The sequence below is a fragment of the Larus michahellis genome, chromosome 1 (assembly GCF_964199755.1).
Source record: "Larus michahellis chromosome 1, bLarMic1.1, whole genome shotgun sequence".
In the NCBI taxonomy this organism is placed as follows: Eukaryota; Metazoa; Chordata; class Aves; order Charadriiformes; family Laridae; genus Larus; species Larus michahellis.
Window position 1 is genome coordinate 53,586,322 of NC_133896.1, and position 17,065 is coordinate 53,603,386.

The 17,065-nt window shown below is 49.9% G+C and overlaps 5 protein-coding genes across 5 annotated transcripts; 3 read left to right on the plus strand and 2 right to left on the minus strand.

Moving 5' to 3' along the window:
- The first annotated feature begins 2,569 nt into the window (after positions 1-2,569).
- Positions 2,570-3,742, plus strand: LOC141737736 (histone H4). The gene has a single exon (XM_074572685.1). The coding sequence runs from the start codon at positions 2,570-2,572 to the stop codon at positions 2,879-2,881; it is 312 nt and encodes a 103-aa protein (XP_074428786.1). The 3' UTR covers positions 2,882-3,742.
- A 225-nt stretch (positions 3,743-3,967) lies between these two features.
- Positions 3,968-4,368, minus strand: LOC141737737 (histone H2A type 2-C). The gene has a single exon (XM_074572688.1). The coding sequence runs from the start codon at positions 4,355-4,357 to the stop codon at positions 3,968-3,970; it is 390 nt and encodes a 129-aa protein (XP_074428789.1). The 5' UTR covers positions 4,358-4,368.
- A 1,415-nt stretch (positions 4,369-5,783) lies between these two features.
- Positions 5,784-6,615, plus strand: LOC141739438 (histone H3). The gene has a single exon (XM_074576686.1). The coding sequence runs from the start codon at positions 5,784-5,786 to the stop codon at positions 6,192-6,194; it is 411 nt and encodes a 136-aa protein (XP_074432787.1). The 3' UTR covers positions 6,195-6,615.
- A 711-nt stretch (positions 6,616-7,326) lies between these two features.
- On the plus strand, positions 7,327-7,757 carry LOC141739443 (histone H2A type 2-C). The gene has a single exon (XM_074576698.1). It carries the CDS (start codon positions 7,368-7,370, stop codon positions 7,755-7,757), a length of 390 nt encoding a protein of 129 aa, XP_074432799.1. The 5' UTR covers positions 7,327-7,367.
- A 227-nt stretch (positions 7,758-7,984) lies between these two features.
- LOC141739448 (histone H4) lies at positions 7,985-9,181 on the minus strand. The gene has a single exon (XM_074576712.1). The coding sequence runs from the start codon at positions 9,153-9,155 to the stop codon at positions 8,844-8,846; it is 312 nt and encodes a 103-aa protein (XP_074432813.1). The 5' UTR covers positions 9,156-9,181; the 3' UTR covers positions 7,985-8,843.
- Positions 9,182-17,065: the final 7,884 nt, after the last annotated feature.

The window sequence follows — 17,065 nt, forward strand, 5'->3', positions numbered from 1 at the left end:
AAACAACCAGCGATACGCCCTGCACGGGCAAGCCGTTCCCGAGAGTGTAAACGTGTCGGCTCATGAAAACTCCCCCAATATTTCAGGACTTCCATCGGTTCTACAGCCCATCCTGGTGTATCTACCTGGGGCGCACTCGCCTTATGTCTAAACATTGTGTATACACAAACTTCTTCACTTGACGGAGTGTCAGCCCTAGTTGCATACGAAAACAGTACCACACCGGGCAGCACACCTGCTCAAGTGGAGTCACCTAACGACACTGCACACAACAAAAAGCAAACAGTAGCACACATGCTGATCAGCAGGTATAAGCCGGCGCCCACACACACTTACACAGCAGACATACAAAAACAGCACTGTTATCTCAGGGAGACGACTGGGGAGGGGAGGGGGTGAGGCGGGCAATGTCAGGAGCAAACAGCTCCGGCTCTGTCCTTCTCTGCTGACATTCTGCCTCCTCCATCGGCCTCAGGTGGAGCAGAGGGGATCAGCAGGGGATCGTCCCAGACCTTCGGACCTGGCCTGTTCGATCCCCCTCCCGTGGGTTGTAATGCTGCAAAAGCCCCGGCTGCTGTGGCTCGCTCCGCGTTCATATCTTGTAAGGTCGATAACACCAACCACCATGTCGTCGCTAACGGTGATGCCTCTTTGTCTCCTTTACTTATCACTTCCCACAGTTTTTTCCCAACAGCCTCCCATATTTCTGGTTTAAAAGCTGTCTGGGGCTCTGGTGCGAATCCGTTCTCTCTGCACCAGGTTAACAACCTTCGGAGCATACGCTCATCGTATTTCACCCCTCTCTTAGAGAGGATATGCAGGAGAAGTCTTAATATAGCCCCTTCTTCTTTTGTTACTTGTTGCCCCATCTCCTGCCATGGCTTAATCAGTTTGAGCAACAGTTTCGCTGGTGTTTCAATCCCTCTCTTAGAGAGGATCCCAGCGAGTAGCGTGGCCGCAGCTTCTGTTTCCATAGCTGCGCCTGGGAGGTGAGGAGCGACCTCACGCCGTTGTCTGCTCCCGCTGATGCGCCCAAGCAGCACGTCTCCCAGCCGAAGTTTCCCACTCCCCTCCTCTAGCTGCTTACCGCAGTCTCGGAGAACTCAGTCGCGCTGAACCATCCTCTGCTACCAGATGTCGGAGGATGTCGGAGTGGGAGACGGACCCGGAGTAACGATGGAATCTCAATATGAGTATGATCGTTCTCCCTTTATTCAAGTTTTCACAGAGTATATATAGACAGGCAATAAGAGCACGCGCTAGCGGCAGCTATATGATTGGCTTACAGTCTCTGTTCACGCGCTGTCCATGCAGTTCATTCACAGATCAGGTTGGTTACAAGAATTCACATAGTAAATTGCTTAGTCATTAGCACAACATGTTTTCTACCTTCTCAGTCCCCGTTTTTCCCATGTACTAATTCCATCTTCTACCACCTGTTTTGCCCTTAATCTAATCTCTCATAGTAGGGAGGCTGGCTCACGTGACCATTTTCTCTCAGACACATTCCTACAGTTGCCCTATTGCCTTATAGATTATTAAGAGTTGTTCATTATCTTCTAGACAATGTATATATCTTTTCAAATGGAATGATACTTGAAATAGTTCAGGGGCGTATGTAGGCCTCAAATCCATATCTAAAAAAGGCAACACAGGAGAAAGGAAAATAAACTCAAGGTATTGTTTTTGATTGTCACATTCACTGTAAACTCTACCTGTTTCAGGTGGTTTATCGTGTATTGTCATGTTTATTCTCTGTATACAGTACCCGGCATCAAAAGAATTAGAGACTGAGAGTTCAAGGATTTAGTGCTACACACAAAGTAAAATAAAACAAACTCAAACCATAAGATCCGTGTTCATTCTTGGAAATAATTAGTTCTTGCAAGCAATATAGTAATTTATACACAAATGTCAATATGCAAAAGATAAATAAGTAGATCTGCAAGTAGAGATATACAATAATATTCAAAACATTAATGTTAACACTGTGAAAAAGAGCAAGAAGAATTGAAAGACCGATAGATGCTCCTAACACTTCTGGTATCTTGTCGAAAAAGTAATGAGAAAATATTTGAAGAAAATGGGATGATGCCCAGCAGATGGCAGGAGAGAAAAAACCGGCGAAGTCAGTAAAAGTAGCTCCCAAACCATTTCGCCACCGCTGTCCTGGGCGAGCACTCCAACAACCGGCTCGAAAGGTCCGCAGGGAACGCAAGAGCGCTGACTCCTCGGCCGCGACCCACCGAGGCACTTGAGACGGGGCCACACGGCCCCCAGAGGGAGGCAGCCCCGGAGGCGCCCTCGGCCTCTCGTAAAAGGAGGGTTCGTGAGCCGCAGCCCCGCCGGGAGGACCAGACGCAGGCGGGGCGTGTCGCGAAGAAGCCGGCCGGGGCCCGGAGAGTTGCTCGAGAGCAGCAAAGGGCGAAGGCCGCGCTGCGACGGAGACCCAGGCCCCGCCCCTGCCGGCCGTGCCCGCCCCTGCTCCCAATCAGGTCGGCTCCCAGGATATAAAAAGCCGCGCGCGGCCACAGAGCATTCACAGCTCGGTAGAGACAACAAAACCAGGATGTCTGGCAGAGGCAAGGGCGGGAAGGGGCTCGGCAAGGGGGGCGCCAAGCGCCACCGCAAGGTGCTGCGCGACAACATCCAGGGCATCACCAAGCCGGCCATCCGCCGCCTGGCTCGGCGCGGCGGCGTCAAGCGCATCTCGGGGCTCATCTACGAGGAGACGCGCGGCGTTCTCAAGGTCTTTCTGGAGAACGTGATCCGCGACGCCGTCACCTACACCGAGCACGCTAAGAGGAAGACGGTCACGGCCATGGACGTGGTGTACGCTCTCAAGCGACAGGGGCGCACCCTCTACGGCTTCGGCGGCTAAAGCTTCTTGCCTCCCCCCAGACCATCTCGAGAACCCAAAGGCTCTTTTAAGAGCCACCCACTTTTTCTTTTGAAGGAGCTGTTTCGCGTTATTTGTACGTGTTCGGTGATCGCCGCATTTCTGTTCTTCTGATGTTCACACTCGCGTATTTCCCCTCTCCCCCTTTCCCTTGCCGACTTGCAGCCCCGCTGGCAAGCCTTGCCCTTCGGCTCTGGGCGCCTCTCTAGGTCTAGGCACCTGCTGCTGCTGTATCGTTATGCTTCACAGTTCTGCCGCCTGCTTCTCTCCCGGCAGCCGCTTTGGGAAGAGCTTGCTGAGGCGCTCTGCGAGTTTGTGACTGGCGTGTACTGATACCACAAAGTCCTAGAAGCTGCCTGGGGTCTGGAGAGCGAACCTGCTGCCTCCCCTTCAGGGGCTTTGCTTGGAAAAAAAAAAACGCGGCCCAACGGGAACAGTCTGTCTGCACCAACCAAATAAAAAGAAGGAAAAAGGTAAAACCCGACTGTGTCTCGCCAAAGGGCGGTGGGTCTTTCGTTTCCTCACGCCCACAGGGGGAAGGCGTAGCAGCTACACCGGGTTCGCTTCAGCCGGCGGGGCGCGGGGGCCAGCGGTCGCCCCGGGGAGGGCCCATCCCTCCCCGGCCGCGAGCGGGCTGAGCACCCGCGCTCTTTCGAAAAGCCCGCGCAGGCGGCGATTGGCTCCGGGCGATTCCGCGCCCGGCAGAACCCGCGCTCCGCTCCCCGGCACAGCGCCCGCCCTGGGCACTGCCCGGCCGGGAGAGTGGCACCATCCTCCAACCGACCACTGGCCGGGGCAGAGGTGCGGAGCCCCTAAGGAAAGCGCAGAGTACTCGGCACAGCCCGAGCGCTCTCCGCCAAAGCAACTGAGCCAGGGCCACCCAAAAAGAAAGATCCTCTTTTAACGAGCCAGCCCTCCCCTCCCTCCCTTGGACAAACACACACACACCACTTCCCCGGCCGCCCGCTCCCAGTAGCGTCTCAAGCTCCTTTTCTCGACACTGTGGGTGGCTCTGAAAAGAGCCTTTGGGTTTCGTTTCCGTGCTCGGGACGCTTCTCCCGGCCCGGTTTACTTGCTCTTGGCCTTGTGACTCTCGGTCTTCTTGGGCAGCAGCACGGCCTGGATGTTGGGCAGCACCCCGCCCTGCGCGATCGTCACCTTGCCCAGCAGCTTGTTGAGCTCCTCGTCGTTGCGGATGGCCAGCTGCAGGTGGCGGGGGATGATGCGCGTCTTCTTGTTGTCGCGGGCCGCGTTGCCCGCCAGCTCCAGGATCTCGGCCGTCAGGTACTCCAGCACGGCCGCCAGGTACACCGGCGCGCCGGCGCCCACCCGCTCCGCGTAGTTGCCCTTGCGCAGCAGACGGTGCACGCGGCCCACGGGGAACTGCAGCCCGGCCCGCGACGAGCGCGACTTGGCCTTGGCCCGCGCCTTCCCGCCCTGCTTCCCGCGGCCGGACATCCTCAAGCGATCACTCGCTGCTAAACACCCGCTACCACAGAAAGAAGCTGCTGAGTTCCCCCCGCGCCCTCGGGACCGCCCTTATATCCCTTCCCTTGCGCGCGCGCGGCTCCTGATAGGCCGAGGCGCCTCTCGGCGAACGCGCACCCAATGGCGGAGCGAATCTCGTCCTGACCAATAGCGAGGGGCGCAGTGCGGAAAGGCCTCCGCCCGCCCTCCCCGACGACCAATCACGAGCCGGGGAGGCGGGCTCCAGCACGCGGCTCCGCCCGGGCGGGAATGAACGATCTCGCCACCGCCCGGACTCAGGGGGCGCCCCGATTTCCCTTGTATCTTCGCATTTCTTGATTGTTTGAAGCAGACGGGTCGGCAAAGCGCGGGCTGGGCGGGCGCAGTTGAGAAGGTAGAGAGGAAGAGAGTCAGTGAGCAGGAGCAAAGCCGGCGGCGTTACCGGGGCCGTGGAAAGGCGGCACACTCCCTGTATTGTTTCATGTGGGGTCTTTTCCCGTCGGGAAGGGTTCCCCTCTTTACAATACCGGGACACCCCAAAGCTGTATACACTTGCTTGCATCGTCAAACCCCCGCTGCTCGCTCCATTCTTTTCCCACCACCCCGAAATGCACAGAGGGGAACACTAGTTGTACACGGCTTCTGCACTCACGAAAGGCAAAAGGCCAATACAGAGTACAGAGAAAAGGCAGCATCCAAGCAACAGAGAAAAGCAGCACACTTTTATTCATGTAGTTCTGCTTAGGTTAATACAATAAAATGTATTTGTTTGAAGAAACAGGAATACAAATTACAGGCGGGAAAAGTTTCAAAGATTAAAAAGCGACTAAAAAGCGCGGATCTTTTCCTTTCTTTGATTAAACTTACGTTTTCTAATATCCCGGTTTTCATTATTCTTTCCAATCTATTAAACTTTTTTCAACTGTCATCTTTTATTCCCCTCTGTTTTCTTCTTATATTCTGTACGTTTCTGCAATCCTGCAACGTATTTAAATAAAATGTCACGTATCTTTCAGTGTATTTTTCTTCCTGTTAACTCTGCATCGAAAAGAGGAAAATTTCACCAGAAAAAAAAGCAACAAAAAACTTTTAAAAAACGAAGTGTTAGTTATAAACTCAAACATTATCTATTGTTTTTTAAATCGATAATACATGAAGCGTTTATAGAAACTGAAAAAACATACGGTTATAAACAGAGTGGCTTCTTTAGGCGATATGTAGTATAAAAGAACAAAGACGAAAAAGGGTAGGCGGTACCTACCACTGGCGGCATTTTTCGAATTTGAATCCACCAATGAGACTCAACATGTGCCCATCCACCTATCAGGGAAGGGACTACTGCTATATATACTCCTCGAAGAGGGCCGGGTTATCAGTGCTTCTGGTCGTTACGACTTAAGCTGTTCGTGTGAGAGCGATGGCACGCACAAAGCAGACAGCGCGTAAGTCGACAGGCGGGAAGGCGCCCCGCAAGCAGCTGGCCACCAAGGCGGCCCGCAAGAGCGCGCCGGCCACGGGCGGCGTGAAGAAGCCGCACCGCTACCGGCCCGGCACGGTGGCGCTGCGCGAGATCCGGCGCTACCAGAAGTCGACGGAGCTGCTGATCCGCAAGCTGCCCTTCCAGCGCCTGGTGCGCGAGATCGCGCAGGACTTCAAGACCGACCTGCGCTTCCAGAGCTCGGCCGTCATGGCGCTGCAGGAGGCCAGCGAGGCCTACCTGGTGGGGCTCTTCGAGGACACCAACCTCTGCGCCATCCACGCCAAGCGTGTCACCATCATGCCCAAGGACATCCAGCTGGCCCGACGCATCCGCGGTGAACGTGCATAAACTGGTTTAAAACATTACTGTGTATTTAAGAACATTTTAACCAACACAAAGGCTCTTTTAAGAGCCACTACATCCACCATAAAAAGAGCTGTAACATTGCAATTATTTTATTGACATTTGTGTTGCTTGAAAATATTCCTATGCTTTACTTTATTCAGGTTGATGGGTTAAGCAATAAATTTTTCAGAACTGTTACACATGATCAGGGCAACCAGCACTGTGGATCGCATTGGGCTGTGTGGTGAGTACACTGAAACTTCCTCAGTTTCCCTCTGAGTTGCATGAAGAGACTGAGCTGACATCAAACTGAATACCAAATGGCACCCTAATTTTAGCATGTACGTGAAAATCTTTGAAACTTTTTCTGCCTGTAATTTGTATTCCTGTTTCTTCAAACAAATACATTTTATTGTATTAACCTAAGCAGAACTACATGAATAAAAGTGTGCTGCTTTTCTCTGTTGCTTGGATGCTGCCTTTTCTCTGTACTCTGTATTGGCCTTTTGCCTTTCGTGAGTGCAGAAGCCGTGTACAACTAGTGTTCCCCTCTGTGCATTTCGGGGTGGTGGGAAAAGAATGGAGCGAGCAGCGGGGGTTTGACGATGCAAGCAAGTGTATACAGCTTTGGGGTGTCCCGGTATTGTAAAGAGGGGAACCCTTCCCGACGGGAAAAGACCCCACATGAAACAATACAGGGAGTGTGCCGCCTTTCCACGGCCCCGGTAACGCCGCCGGCTTTGCTCCTGCTCACTGACTCTCTTCCTCTCTACCTTCTCAACTGCGCCCGCCCAGCCCGCGCTTTGCCGACCCGTCTGCTTCAAACAATCAAGAAATGCGAAGATACAAGGGAAATCGGGGCGCCCCCTGAGTCCGGGCGGTGGCGAGATCGTTCATTCCCGCCCGGGCGGAGCCGCGTGCTGGAGCCCGCCTCCCCGGCTCGTGATTGGTCGTCGGGGAGGGCGGGCGGAGGCCTTTCCGCACTGCGCCCCTCGCTATTGGTCAGGACGAGATTCGCTCCGCCATTGGGTGCGCGTTCGCCGAGAGGCGCCTCGGCCTATCAGGAGCCGCGCGCGCGCAAGGGAAGGGATATAAGGGCGGTCCCGAGGGCGCGGGGGGAACTCAGCAGCTTCTTTCTGTGGTAGCGGGTGTTTAGCAGCGAGTGATCGCTTGAGGATGTCCGGCCGCGGGAAGCAGGGCGGGAAGGCGCGGGCCAAGGCCAAGTCGCGCTCGTCGCGGGCCGGGCTGCAGTTCCCCGTGGGCCGCGTGCACCGTCTGCTGCGCAAGGGCAACTACGCGGAGCGGGTGGGCGCCGGCGCGCCGGTGTACCTGGCGGCCGTGCTGGAGTACCTAACGGCCGAGATCCTGGAGCTGGCGGGCAACGCGGCCCGCGACAACAAGAAGACGCGCATCATCCCCCGCCACCTGCAGCTGGCCATCCGCAACGACGAGGAGCTCAACAAGCTGCTGGGCAAGGTGACGATCGCGCAGGGCGGGGTGCTGCCCAACATCCAGGCCGTGCTGCTGCCCAAGAAGACCGAGAGTCACAAGGCCAAGAGCAAGTAAACCGGGCCGGGAGAAGCGTCCCGAGCACGGAAACGAAACCCAAAGGCTCTTTTCAGAGCCACCCACAGTGTCGAGAAAAGGAGCTTGAGACGCTACTGGGAGCGGGCGGCCGGGGAAGTGGTGTGTGTGTGTTTGTCCAAGGGAGGGAGGGGAGGGCTGGCTCGTTAAAAGAGGATCTTTCTTTTTGGGTGGCCCTGGCTCAGTTGCTTTGGCGGAGAGCGCTCGGGCTGTGCCGAGTACTCTGCGCTTTCCTTAGGGGCTCCGCACCTCTGCCCCGGCCAGTGGTCGGTTGGAGGATGGTGCCACTCTCCCGGCCGGGCAGTGCCCAGGGCGGGCGCTGTGCCGGGGAGCGGAGCGCGGGTTCTGCCGGGCGCGGAATCGCCCGGAGCCAATCGCCGCCTGCGCGGGCTTTTCGAAAGAGCGCGGGTGCTCAGCCCGCTCGCGGCCGGGGAGGGATGGGCCCTCCCCGGGGCGACCGCTGGCCCCCGCGCCCCGCCGGCTGAAGCGAACCCGGTGTAGCTGCTACGCCTTCCCCCTGTGGGCGTGAGGAAACGAAAGACCCACCGCCCTTTGGCGAGACACAGTCGGGTTTTACCTTTTTCCTTCTTTTTATTTGGTTGGTGCAGACAGACTGTTCCCGTTGGGCCGCGTTTTTTTTTTTCCAAGCAAAGCCCCTGAAGGGGAGGCAGCAGGTTCGCTCTCCAGACCCCAGGCAGCTTCTAGGACTTTGTGGTATCAGTACACGCCAGTCACAAACTCGCAGAGCGCCTCAGCAAGCTCTTCCCAAAGCGGCTGCCGGGAGAGAAGCAGGCGGCAGAACTGTGAAGCATAACGATACAGCAGCAGCAGGTGCCTAGACCTAGAGAGGCGCCCAGAGCCGAAGGGCAAGGCTTGCCAGCGGGGCTGCAAGTCGGCAAGGGAAAGGGGGAGAGGGGAAATACGCGAGTGTGAACATCAGAAGAACAGAAATGCGGCGATCACCGAACACGTACAAATAACGCGAAACAGCTCCTTCAAAAGAAAAAGTGGGTGGCTCTTAAAAGAGCCTTTGGGTTCTCGAGATGGTCTGGGGGGAGGCAAGAAGCTTTAGCCGCCGAAGCCGTAGAGGGTGCGCCCCTGTCGCTTGAGAGCGTACACCACGTCCATGGCCGTGACCGTCTTCCTCTTAGCGTGCTCGGTGTAGGTGACGGCGTCGCGGATCACGTTCTCCAGAAAGACCTTGAGAACGCCGCGCGTCTCCTCGTAGATGAGCCCCGAGATGCGCTTGACGCCGCCGCGCCGAGCCAGGCGGCGGATGGCCGGCTTGGTGATGCCCTGGATGTTGTCGCGCAGCACCTTGCGGTGGCGCTTGGCGCCCCCCTTGCCGAGCCCCTTCCCGCCTTTACCTCTGCCAGACATCCTGGTTTTGTTGTCTCTACCGAGCTGTGAATGCTCTGTGGCCGCGCGCGGCTTTTTATATCCTGGGAGCCGACCTGATTGGGAGCAGGGGCGGGCACGGCCGGCAGGGGCGGGGCCTGGGTCTCCCTCTCTTTCGCGCGCGCGCGCGCGGCGCGGCTTTCGCCCTTCGCTGCTCTCGAGAGACTCCCCGGGGCCCCGGCCAGTCCCCGCCTCCGTCTGGGCCTAGGCCTCGCTCGCCTTCCGTAAGTCCCGGTGGCCCTGACGCGACTCTTACCCGGCATATTTCCCTCCCGGCCTGGCGCCGGCGCACGGGCCTTCCTTTTACGACAAGCCGAGTGTGCCCTTCAGCAGGGAACCGCTGGCCTTGCGGCCCCCGCGGACCGTTTTTAAGGTCATACTAACCAAGTCTCAACAGTTCTGAGGTCACATCGCAATGACTCAGTTATAGTATTGAGAACCGTTTGCTAAATGTACAAACTAACAGATCTCCTCCGTGGCTTTTTGCTAGGTTTTGCCTTATGCTGTGAAGAATCAGGAAAACTACATCTATGCCTTCATCTCAGCCCAGAAAGAAGTGTGCATGTTTTTCTAGAAGCTGGCTATGCCTTTATTTCAAACTATTGTAGCACTGGTCAGTCTGTAAAGGGCATTTTCAGCGTAGAACTGGAGAAGGCCCTTTATTTGCTAGGTTGTGTGTGGAATGTTGCTTCACATTAAGTCCCAGACATCCTGGTCACATTCAAAAAGCATTATTTTTCCATTTAGATCACTGATACTACCTGGATGAATATTAGTCATGCATGTCAAATGTACAACAGAAATGGCTGTCAGCTACGTGCATGTGTACCTCCATGTTTTCAAAGGCCTTACATCACTCTGAGTGTATAGATATTTTTTCTTTCATGTAATACGTTTTCCTCTCACCAGTGTACATTGCCAGTGACACAATTTCTCTTTGTTATTTTGGTATGACTTCATGACTGAAAATCAGTCATCATAACTGTTAAAGCTATACCTCATTTCTCCTGGCTATCCTTGCAGTCCTCCTTTTTGTAGCTTAGGACCTACTGGGGCTATGAGATTAGCATAATTCCAATATGAAGGGTTTGCCTGTGCTCATTGTAGCCAAATACATGCATCGTTATCCACATAGACACACAGGAAATCCTTTCAAGATGAAGGGCTCAGGGAGATCTTTGTGAACTCTTGACAACCCCTTTGTCTCACTGACATTGGCATTTGTTTTTTCCTTAGTCACAGTGACCCCAAGAGGGAAGATCTGCATGAGTGATGGGATCTAAAAATATAATGGTGTTTATATATATATAAAAATATAATTCATCCCCAGTATCTTTCAGTTCTGATATTTTATATAGGAATGCCTTTGCCTGGCCCTCCCTGATTTCTTTTTCTTTGTTCTTTCAAATGACTTGTCATTCCCTTTGCTTCAAATTCTTTTCACCTTTCTTCATCTACAGGAAAGGGGGTTCAGTTCACTCTCTGCTGGTTGACACTTTGTCCCACTTCATCTACACCATAGAAAGCATGTTTTCCAGCACCATTTTGTCACACACACAGAGAACACTTAACTGTACATAAATGAGATTCTCCTCTATGAAAGGGATACACACCATGTAGTATACACGTCCATCACCTATTTGTCCATCTCCCACTCCCACTGTATGTGTTCCTCAGCCTTTCATATTTTGTCATGCTAAAGCCACATCCTGAAACATGAAAAATGAGAGCTGCTATATCCAGAGAAAGCAATCAATAAAAACACAGGAGAAAAATCCATTCAAGCATCTCCAATTCAAAGACAACCCCCATGACTTCGTGAGTCCCTGGCCTACAAATCACTAGGACCCAAGACATCATTTTGATGAAACACTAGTTATTGTTCTTACCCACTTTTTTTACTGACCTCTGTCAGAGATGGGATATTGGCCCAGATGGAAGTTTCCTGTGAGTCCCTCAGTTCTTCCAGTGTTATGTTGATAAATGTCTGTCCAGAAAGAAATTCAAAGCACAGCACTATCTCAAGGCTGTCCCACTCATATTACCCATTAATTTCTCCCCATTCTGGATCCCTGCTGAGAAAAAAGTTCTGCTACTACACTCTGTACTCTGGCTCTGTCCTCTCCCAAAGTTAGGGCTTTTGTCCCTCTGATACTAGCCCAACAGAGCATGGTCTCCCTCGACACTGAAGAGATGATAACCAGGTGATAAAAAATCTCAAAACAACACAAACAAGAGCTAAGACTATTCACCATGTTACTGAAGTAATCACATGTTGTAAAATGAAAAAAAAAAAACAAACTAAAGCCTAACAGTTTTCAAGTATAAGAACTTTTTCTTTTCATTAGTATTAAATGCAGACAAACATTTCCATCGTCTTTCAGTGATGTTGCTGACAGTGGTAACCCTTGAAAACCTTTCCATGTACTCAACATGCCAAGGCCTGTGTTATTCTAAAGAATTAATAAAAAAAGCAGAGATCATACCTTTGCCTCCACTTCAGTTTTGGTTCAACTGTTGAGCCTAAACCCTTTTTTTGCCTTTTCTCTTTTTTTCCTTTTTTCTTCCCCCTCCTTCCCCAGGAAGATGTTTATATAAATGGGCATGCATTAGATCTGGACAGTTAATATCAGAATGACTCAAATGTTTACCTTATTATTCAGCAGGCCCTTTTCTCAACAGCTTTGGGTAATTGGGACTATTAAGTTTCCTTTCTTGTACGTGCCTCCTATTTCAGTTTGGGTAAAACCAAAATCCCAGCTGATTTCTCTGCACTTACCACCTCTAAATAGCTGGACACAGGCTGCTCCCTGCTCCTAACTGCTCAGTGCTGGCTTGTGTGCTAGTCTTGTTCACCATGCAAATAAATGTAAGATGTTACAAACTACTAACCTCAAACAGCACACAAAAGTTAAACTTGTTATTCTACTCCTCATCTCATGCACGAAGCAACCAAAATTTGCATTTTCAGTGTGCAAAACAGAAAAAAAAAGGATGTCAGGAAGACCAAGATTTAGATTTAATACACTTAACATAGAATCCAATCCTTCCTTCTGAAACCAGTTCATACAAGGCAGTTTGCAGAAAAAATAGGTGAAATATATTCTTCTTGAATGTACCTACACTGTATACACATACTCTCCTGAGCCTGTGAAGCCAAATTCCTGACTTCCTAACTGTCTGAGAGCAGGAGTGCTGGCTGACTGGCCTCGTGTATATTGTGGGGAAATCTGGGCACCACCAGCCCTTCCACTGCCCCTAGCAGTCTGGATAACCTCCTCATTGGCGACAGTGCCACGCTGGCACCAGCCCATGGACTGTGCAGCTACAAAGCATGTACTGTAAAAAACGTAAGCTACAGCACAGCACCCTCAAGTGCTGAACAACTCAATACCTTTTTGCTCCCTTCTATGAGAAGACAGACACCCAAATGCTTGCAATACTCCTGCTCTAGAAAGATGGCACAAACAGCCTTATCTGGAGCCAGTACCTGCTTCACCCCCACACCTCTGAGGAAAACCGGCAAGGCAGCATCACTTAATGAGAGTAACTTTACGTGGTGTGTGACACAGTGCTTTGGCTGCCATTGATGGCAGAAGTCCAGCTTACACAGTCTCTGGGTGCCAGCACCACTGCCTGCATGGCAAAAAAAAAATGCATTGCCTGCCAAACCAGAGGTACCTGGAAGCCTGTCACATCAGCGCCTGGGGTGTCACCAGCCTGGGAGATGGCGGATTGCAGACCAGCTGTGCACGCACTATGTCCCAAGGACAATTTGTCCCCCATAGGTACCAAACACGGCTGTGGTTGGAGGGACCGCGTGGATTGGTCACATTGCTCCCTCCCTCTTACCAGCATTCACAGGGAGCACTGGCACACAAATAGGAAAGAGTGGAGGGCAGAAATCATGCAGGAGAGTCGGGGTGTTGTGGGGAGGAAGGGTGGGTTGCTCAGCATTGCTCTGTGTGGGCTGCACATTTCTCTGCGCAGCCAGGCTTCAGTGCTGATGGAGAGGCTGCTCTGAAAGGACAGTGTGGTGCCACCCTTCCTTAGTGGAATTCACTATTAAATGCAGGTGAAAGAGAGGCACTGTTGATTCAGGAGAAGATGATTTCTTTGGGGAGCCATGGTTGGTGGAGCTTCTGTTAACGTTGCTTACCTTTCATGAAGAATTTGTCTCAGGGCCTGATGTCCACAATCGTGGGTTGATGACTACATTCAAAGCGTGCCAGCATGCTCCAGAAGACAGTTTGTCAAGTGCCTTAGTTTAGTTTTAGAAGACCAAAGTACTTTAAGACATAAATAATTCTGTTCTTTGGTATCTGACTGACAGTGAGGATCTTTTCTTTGCCTGTGTGTGAGAAAAGTGAAAATGTGTTAGACTGGTAAACTCCTGTACAGTAGAGAACAAAGTGCACCTTTTTTTTGCTCATTAGCTGTTCTGGGAAGGATTTTGGCCCCCTGCATTTTTGCTGGTTCTGCCCCACACACCCACTCCCCCACCCCCTTTCCCAGGAAGGGCACCTTTCTAAGCACCTCCTAACTATGGACATATCCAAGTTTTGTACTAGAGGTTTTCAATTGCCAAATGACGTGCCATGGCAATGATGAAGGGAGGCCACAATAGGTGCCCCAACCTTTAACCAAGAGTACAGGGAGGAGCATGCAACATTCCAGGAAGCTGAGTCTATGGGGACAGCCATCCGTTGCCCTACCCTATTTGTCCTGCCCACTATAGATGCTCAGCCATACACTGGATTTAAAAGGCCTTGTGTGGCCTCATTTACACTAAGTCTTAACAACAGCAGCAGCAGCAATATTAGTATTATGTAGGATGAGACTTGTTTGCTGAGCTGCAACGAGTTTGTAGTTTGGTAGGTACCACTTTAAAATTGCTTGGCTAAGGGGTAAAAGCTGTTAAACTGTGCTGGCTGGTTTGATCACACAAGTTGTTACATTTGTAACTCAGACGAAGGATGAAGTCACTGAGGGCAAGACAGACATGGGTGTAACACTGTAATAAGAGTGTAATCACGGTTGCAGGGAGTATTTACACCTCTTTCCTGTGGAACACGTATGCGGGAGCGCAGCACTTAACATAAAGGCCCTCACCTAAATCTCTCTGGAAATTGGCACTGGAAGGAAGGAGAGGGGCTGTGGTGTCCAGGCATATCAGCTGTATTTCCTCCAGCTCTCTAAGAGCAACTGGCCACGGCACTCGCCTACAGCAGGTAGAGCAGCCCATTAACCACGTTAGTGTGGCTAGCTCTCATGCTAATGCCTCCTAACAAAATTGCTTGAGAAGAACAACTACCGTGCCACCTCTCATTATTGCAAAAACATCTAAATATAACTCAGAGCTCATTTTTTTAGGAACAAGTACTGGCAGGTCCTAAACTGGAGATGGGAATGTTTGATAGCTCTCAGGTGTAGTGCCAGCCCTTGGCTGCGGTTCATGTGTCTCCTTGCTTACGCCAAGAGGTCTTAATAGAGAACTGCAAAAGTTGGACAGATCTGGGTATCTGAAGGGAAGTGACTTGCAGGGTTCAGATTGCAATCTCTTGCAGGTTTGTGATGTAGTGTGGCCTGCTGGGGTGCCCATGAGGTGAGAAGGATTGAAGTCAGTCAGATGTCACAGACATTACAATAATGCTTTCCCAAAAAGTATCTCTGGAGATCCTGATATCACTCCCCTCCTCTTTTAATGAATGCTGAGGTCTACCTCCCTCCAGTCTCATTGGGAAAGCCAAACTGCATGTCAGAGTCTACGTGGCACCTTCTTCATGAAGTCTTTCTACAACATCCTATGCCTAAACCAGGAGTATTTCCTTTTCTCATTTGCTCAGCTGGAGGTGAAACTACAATTCCTGCCTTTTATATAATCCTTCACCACATTTTTTCTTTGCCAGAGTGCATCTGTCCATTCCTTCTAAACTATCTGCTCTGACTGCAGAGGAAACTCTTTAAAAAATTGCCAAATGGAAGTTGATTTTCAAAAATTTGGTTCCTGCATGTGTGTGTTTCATGTACAGAAGAACACGTGTTCCAAGCAGCAGTTGTACATCACTAAAGTTATTTTATGTCTTTGCTGCAAAGCCATTAAAAAAAGGAAGATCAGAGCTTCTCTCTGTGTCATGAAATTTCTGAAGTTACTTCAGTTTATTTTAAGATAGTAGACTGTAACTGTCGGAGATCAGAAGCTACTACACATATTATTAGCTATGCATGTCGGGAACAGGGAAAGGGTAGCAACTGCTGGGAGAAAAGCCAGGCAGACAACTGGGATGGCGACCATTTTAGCCACCTCAGTTTCAGCCACCAATAAATGTGAATCAACACTCTGTGAAGCCACAACTGAGGGCTGGAGTATTTAGATCTCCTCCAGTGAAGGTTACCGAAGTAAATGCATATGAGTTCAAAATAACAAGAGTAGGCAAAGTGAGTATTCATTTTGCTGACATGTCACTCATAGCCTACATTTTTCCTCTATGTGCTATGAAATGTCTTGGTAGCTGCTAAATGACATCTCGTCACAGCATTGCTACTTTATTTGACTTTGCAGTAAAGTTAATAGCAAGTCTCATTCATTTATTTACAAACGCATGTAGGATATAGGCTTAAAATACATATATATTTATTTTACTCCAGTTTGTTGGGGTTTTTTTAATTTGTGAAGGTGTGTATTCAATACCCACATCCACCCCAATTTATTTCATTCCTATATCCTTATTTTATGCTACCTAACTTTTAAAAACAAGACCCTGAAATCCCAATTTGATTAGCACTTATCTCAATTATCTTCCCGTTGAACCATTACAGAACCCATATGCACTTTACCTGCAACCTTTTTTTCTGACATTTTTTTCTTCTAGGGTGTGGGTTGCAATTTTTCTGTTCATTGCATTGATGCAGTTTCATATTCACTGAAACACAATTTTACAGCAAATTAAAATGTTTTCATGTTATATGCACATTTAGTATTTACAAAATAGCTGATGTAAATGAACTAATGAGGTGGAAATAAGATTACACTTATCTAAAACTACTTATTCATATAATCTGAAATTTTAGTTTTTAATACCTACTTAAATACTCTGTTCACCGTATAAGTTATATTTGGTTATATCAAGGGAAATCAGAGGGCAGGACTGAAGTGTAGTCTTTGTGATTCTTAAATAGCTACAAAAGGCAATGGATAATACGTTTCTTTATAATCAGGTAGAGATTAATGAAATATTATTCCAGGGCTCTGTTCTGTTCAGCATATTACATCATCTTTAAGCAGATATCAATATTGATTGAATTCTTCCTGGTTCTTTAGGAATGACCTATGGCCTACCCCTCCCCTTGTTAAAAGTCAGGTTATCACAAAGTGCTCTGGTTTTTGTCCTGAAAGCATTTCCTCATTTCAGTAATGGCTGTAAAATGCATAAGAAAGAATTAGGTGGATTTTATTTAAAATGGGAAGAGGATTCACAATAATCTTTAGATAAACCTTTGTGTAGACATACTGGGTGAGATGTATTAAAAAAATCCCAAACAGTAATATGATTTTAAATTCTGCTGCTATTTGAGATATAGATAACATGGTAATACTCCCTGGGAAGGAAAAACATAATTACTAAACTGCTACACTAGCCCTTGCACATCTTAAATTACTAGAGAGACAAAGATAATTCCAGTAAATATCCCAGAAGTTTAGGAGCTTGCTTTCTGTTACAAAGCTGCAGTTTTTGTAACATCATCTATTAAATTACTGTTTCCTTGAAAGTAACATGCAACGTGAAAAGCAAGTAGCTTGATTTACTTAATAATTGGTACAGAAAATCGTGTGGAAAACAAACAAAAGAAAGAAAACACCCAACGCAAGGCAGCAGGGCAAGTTTGCCTCC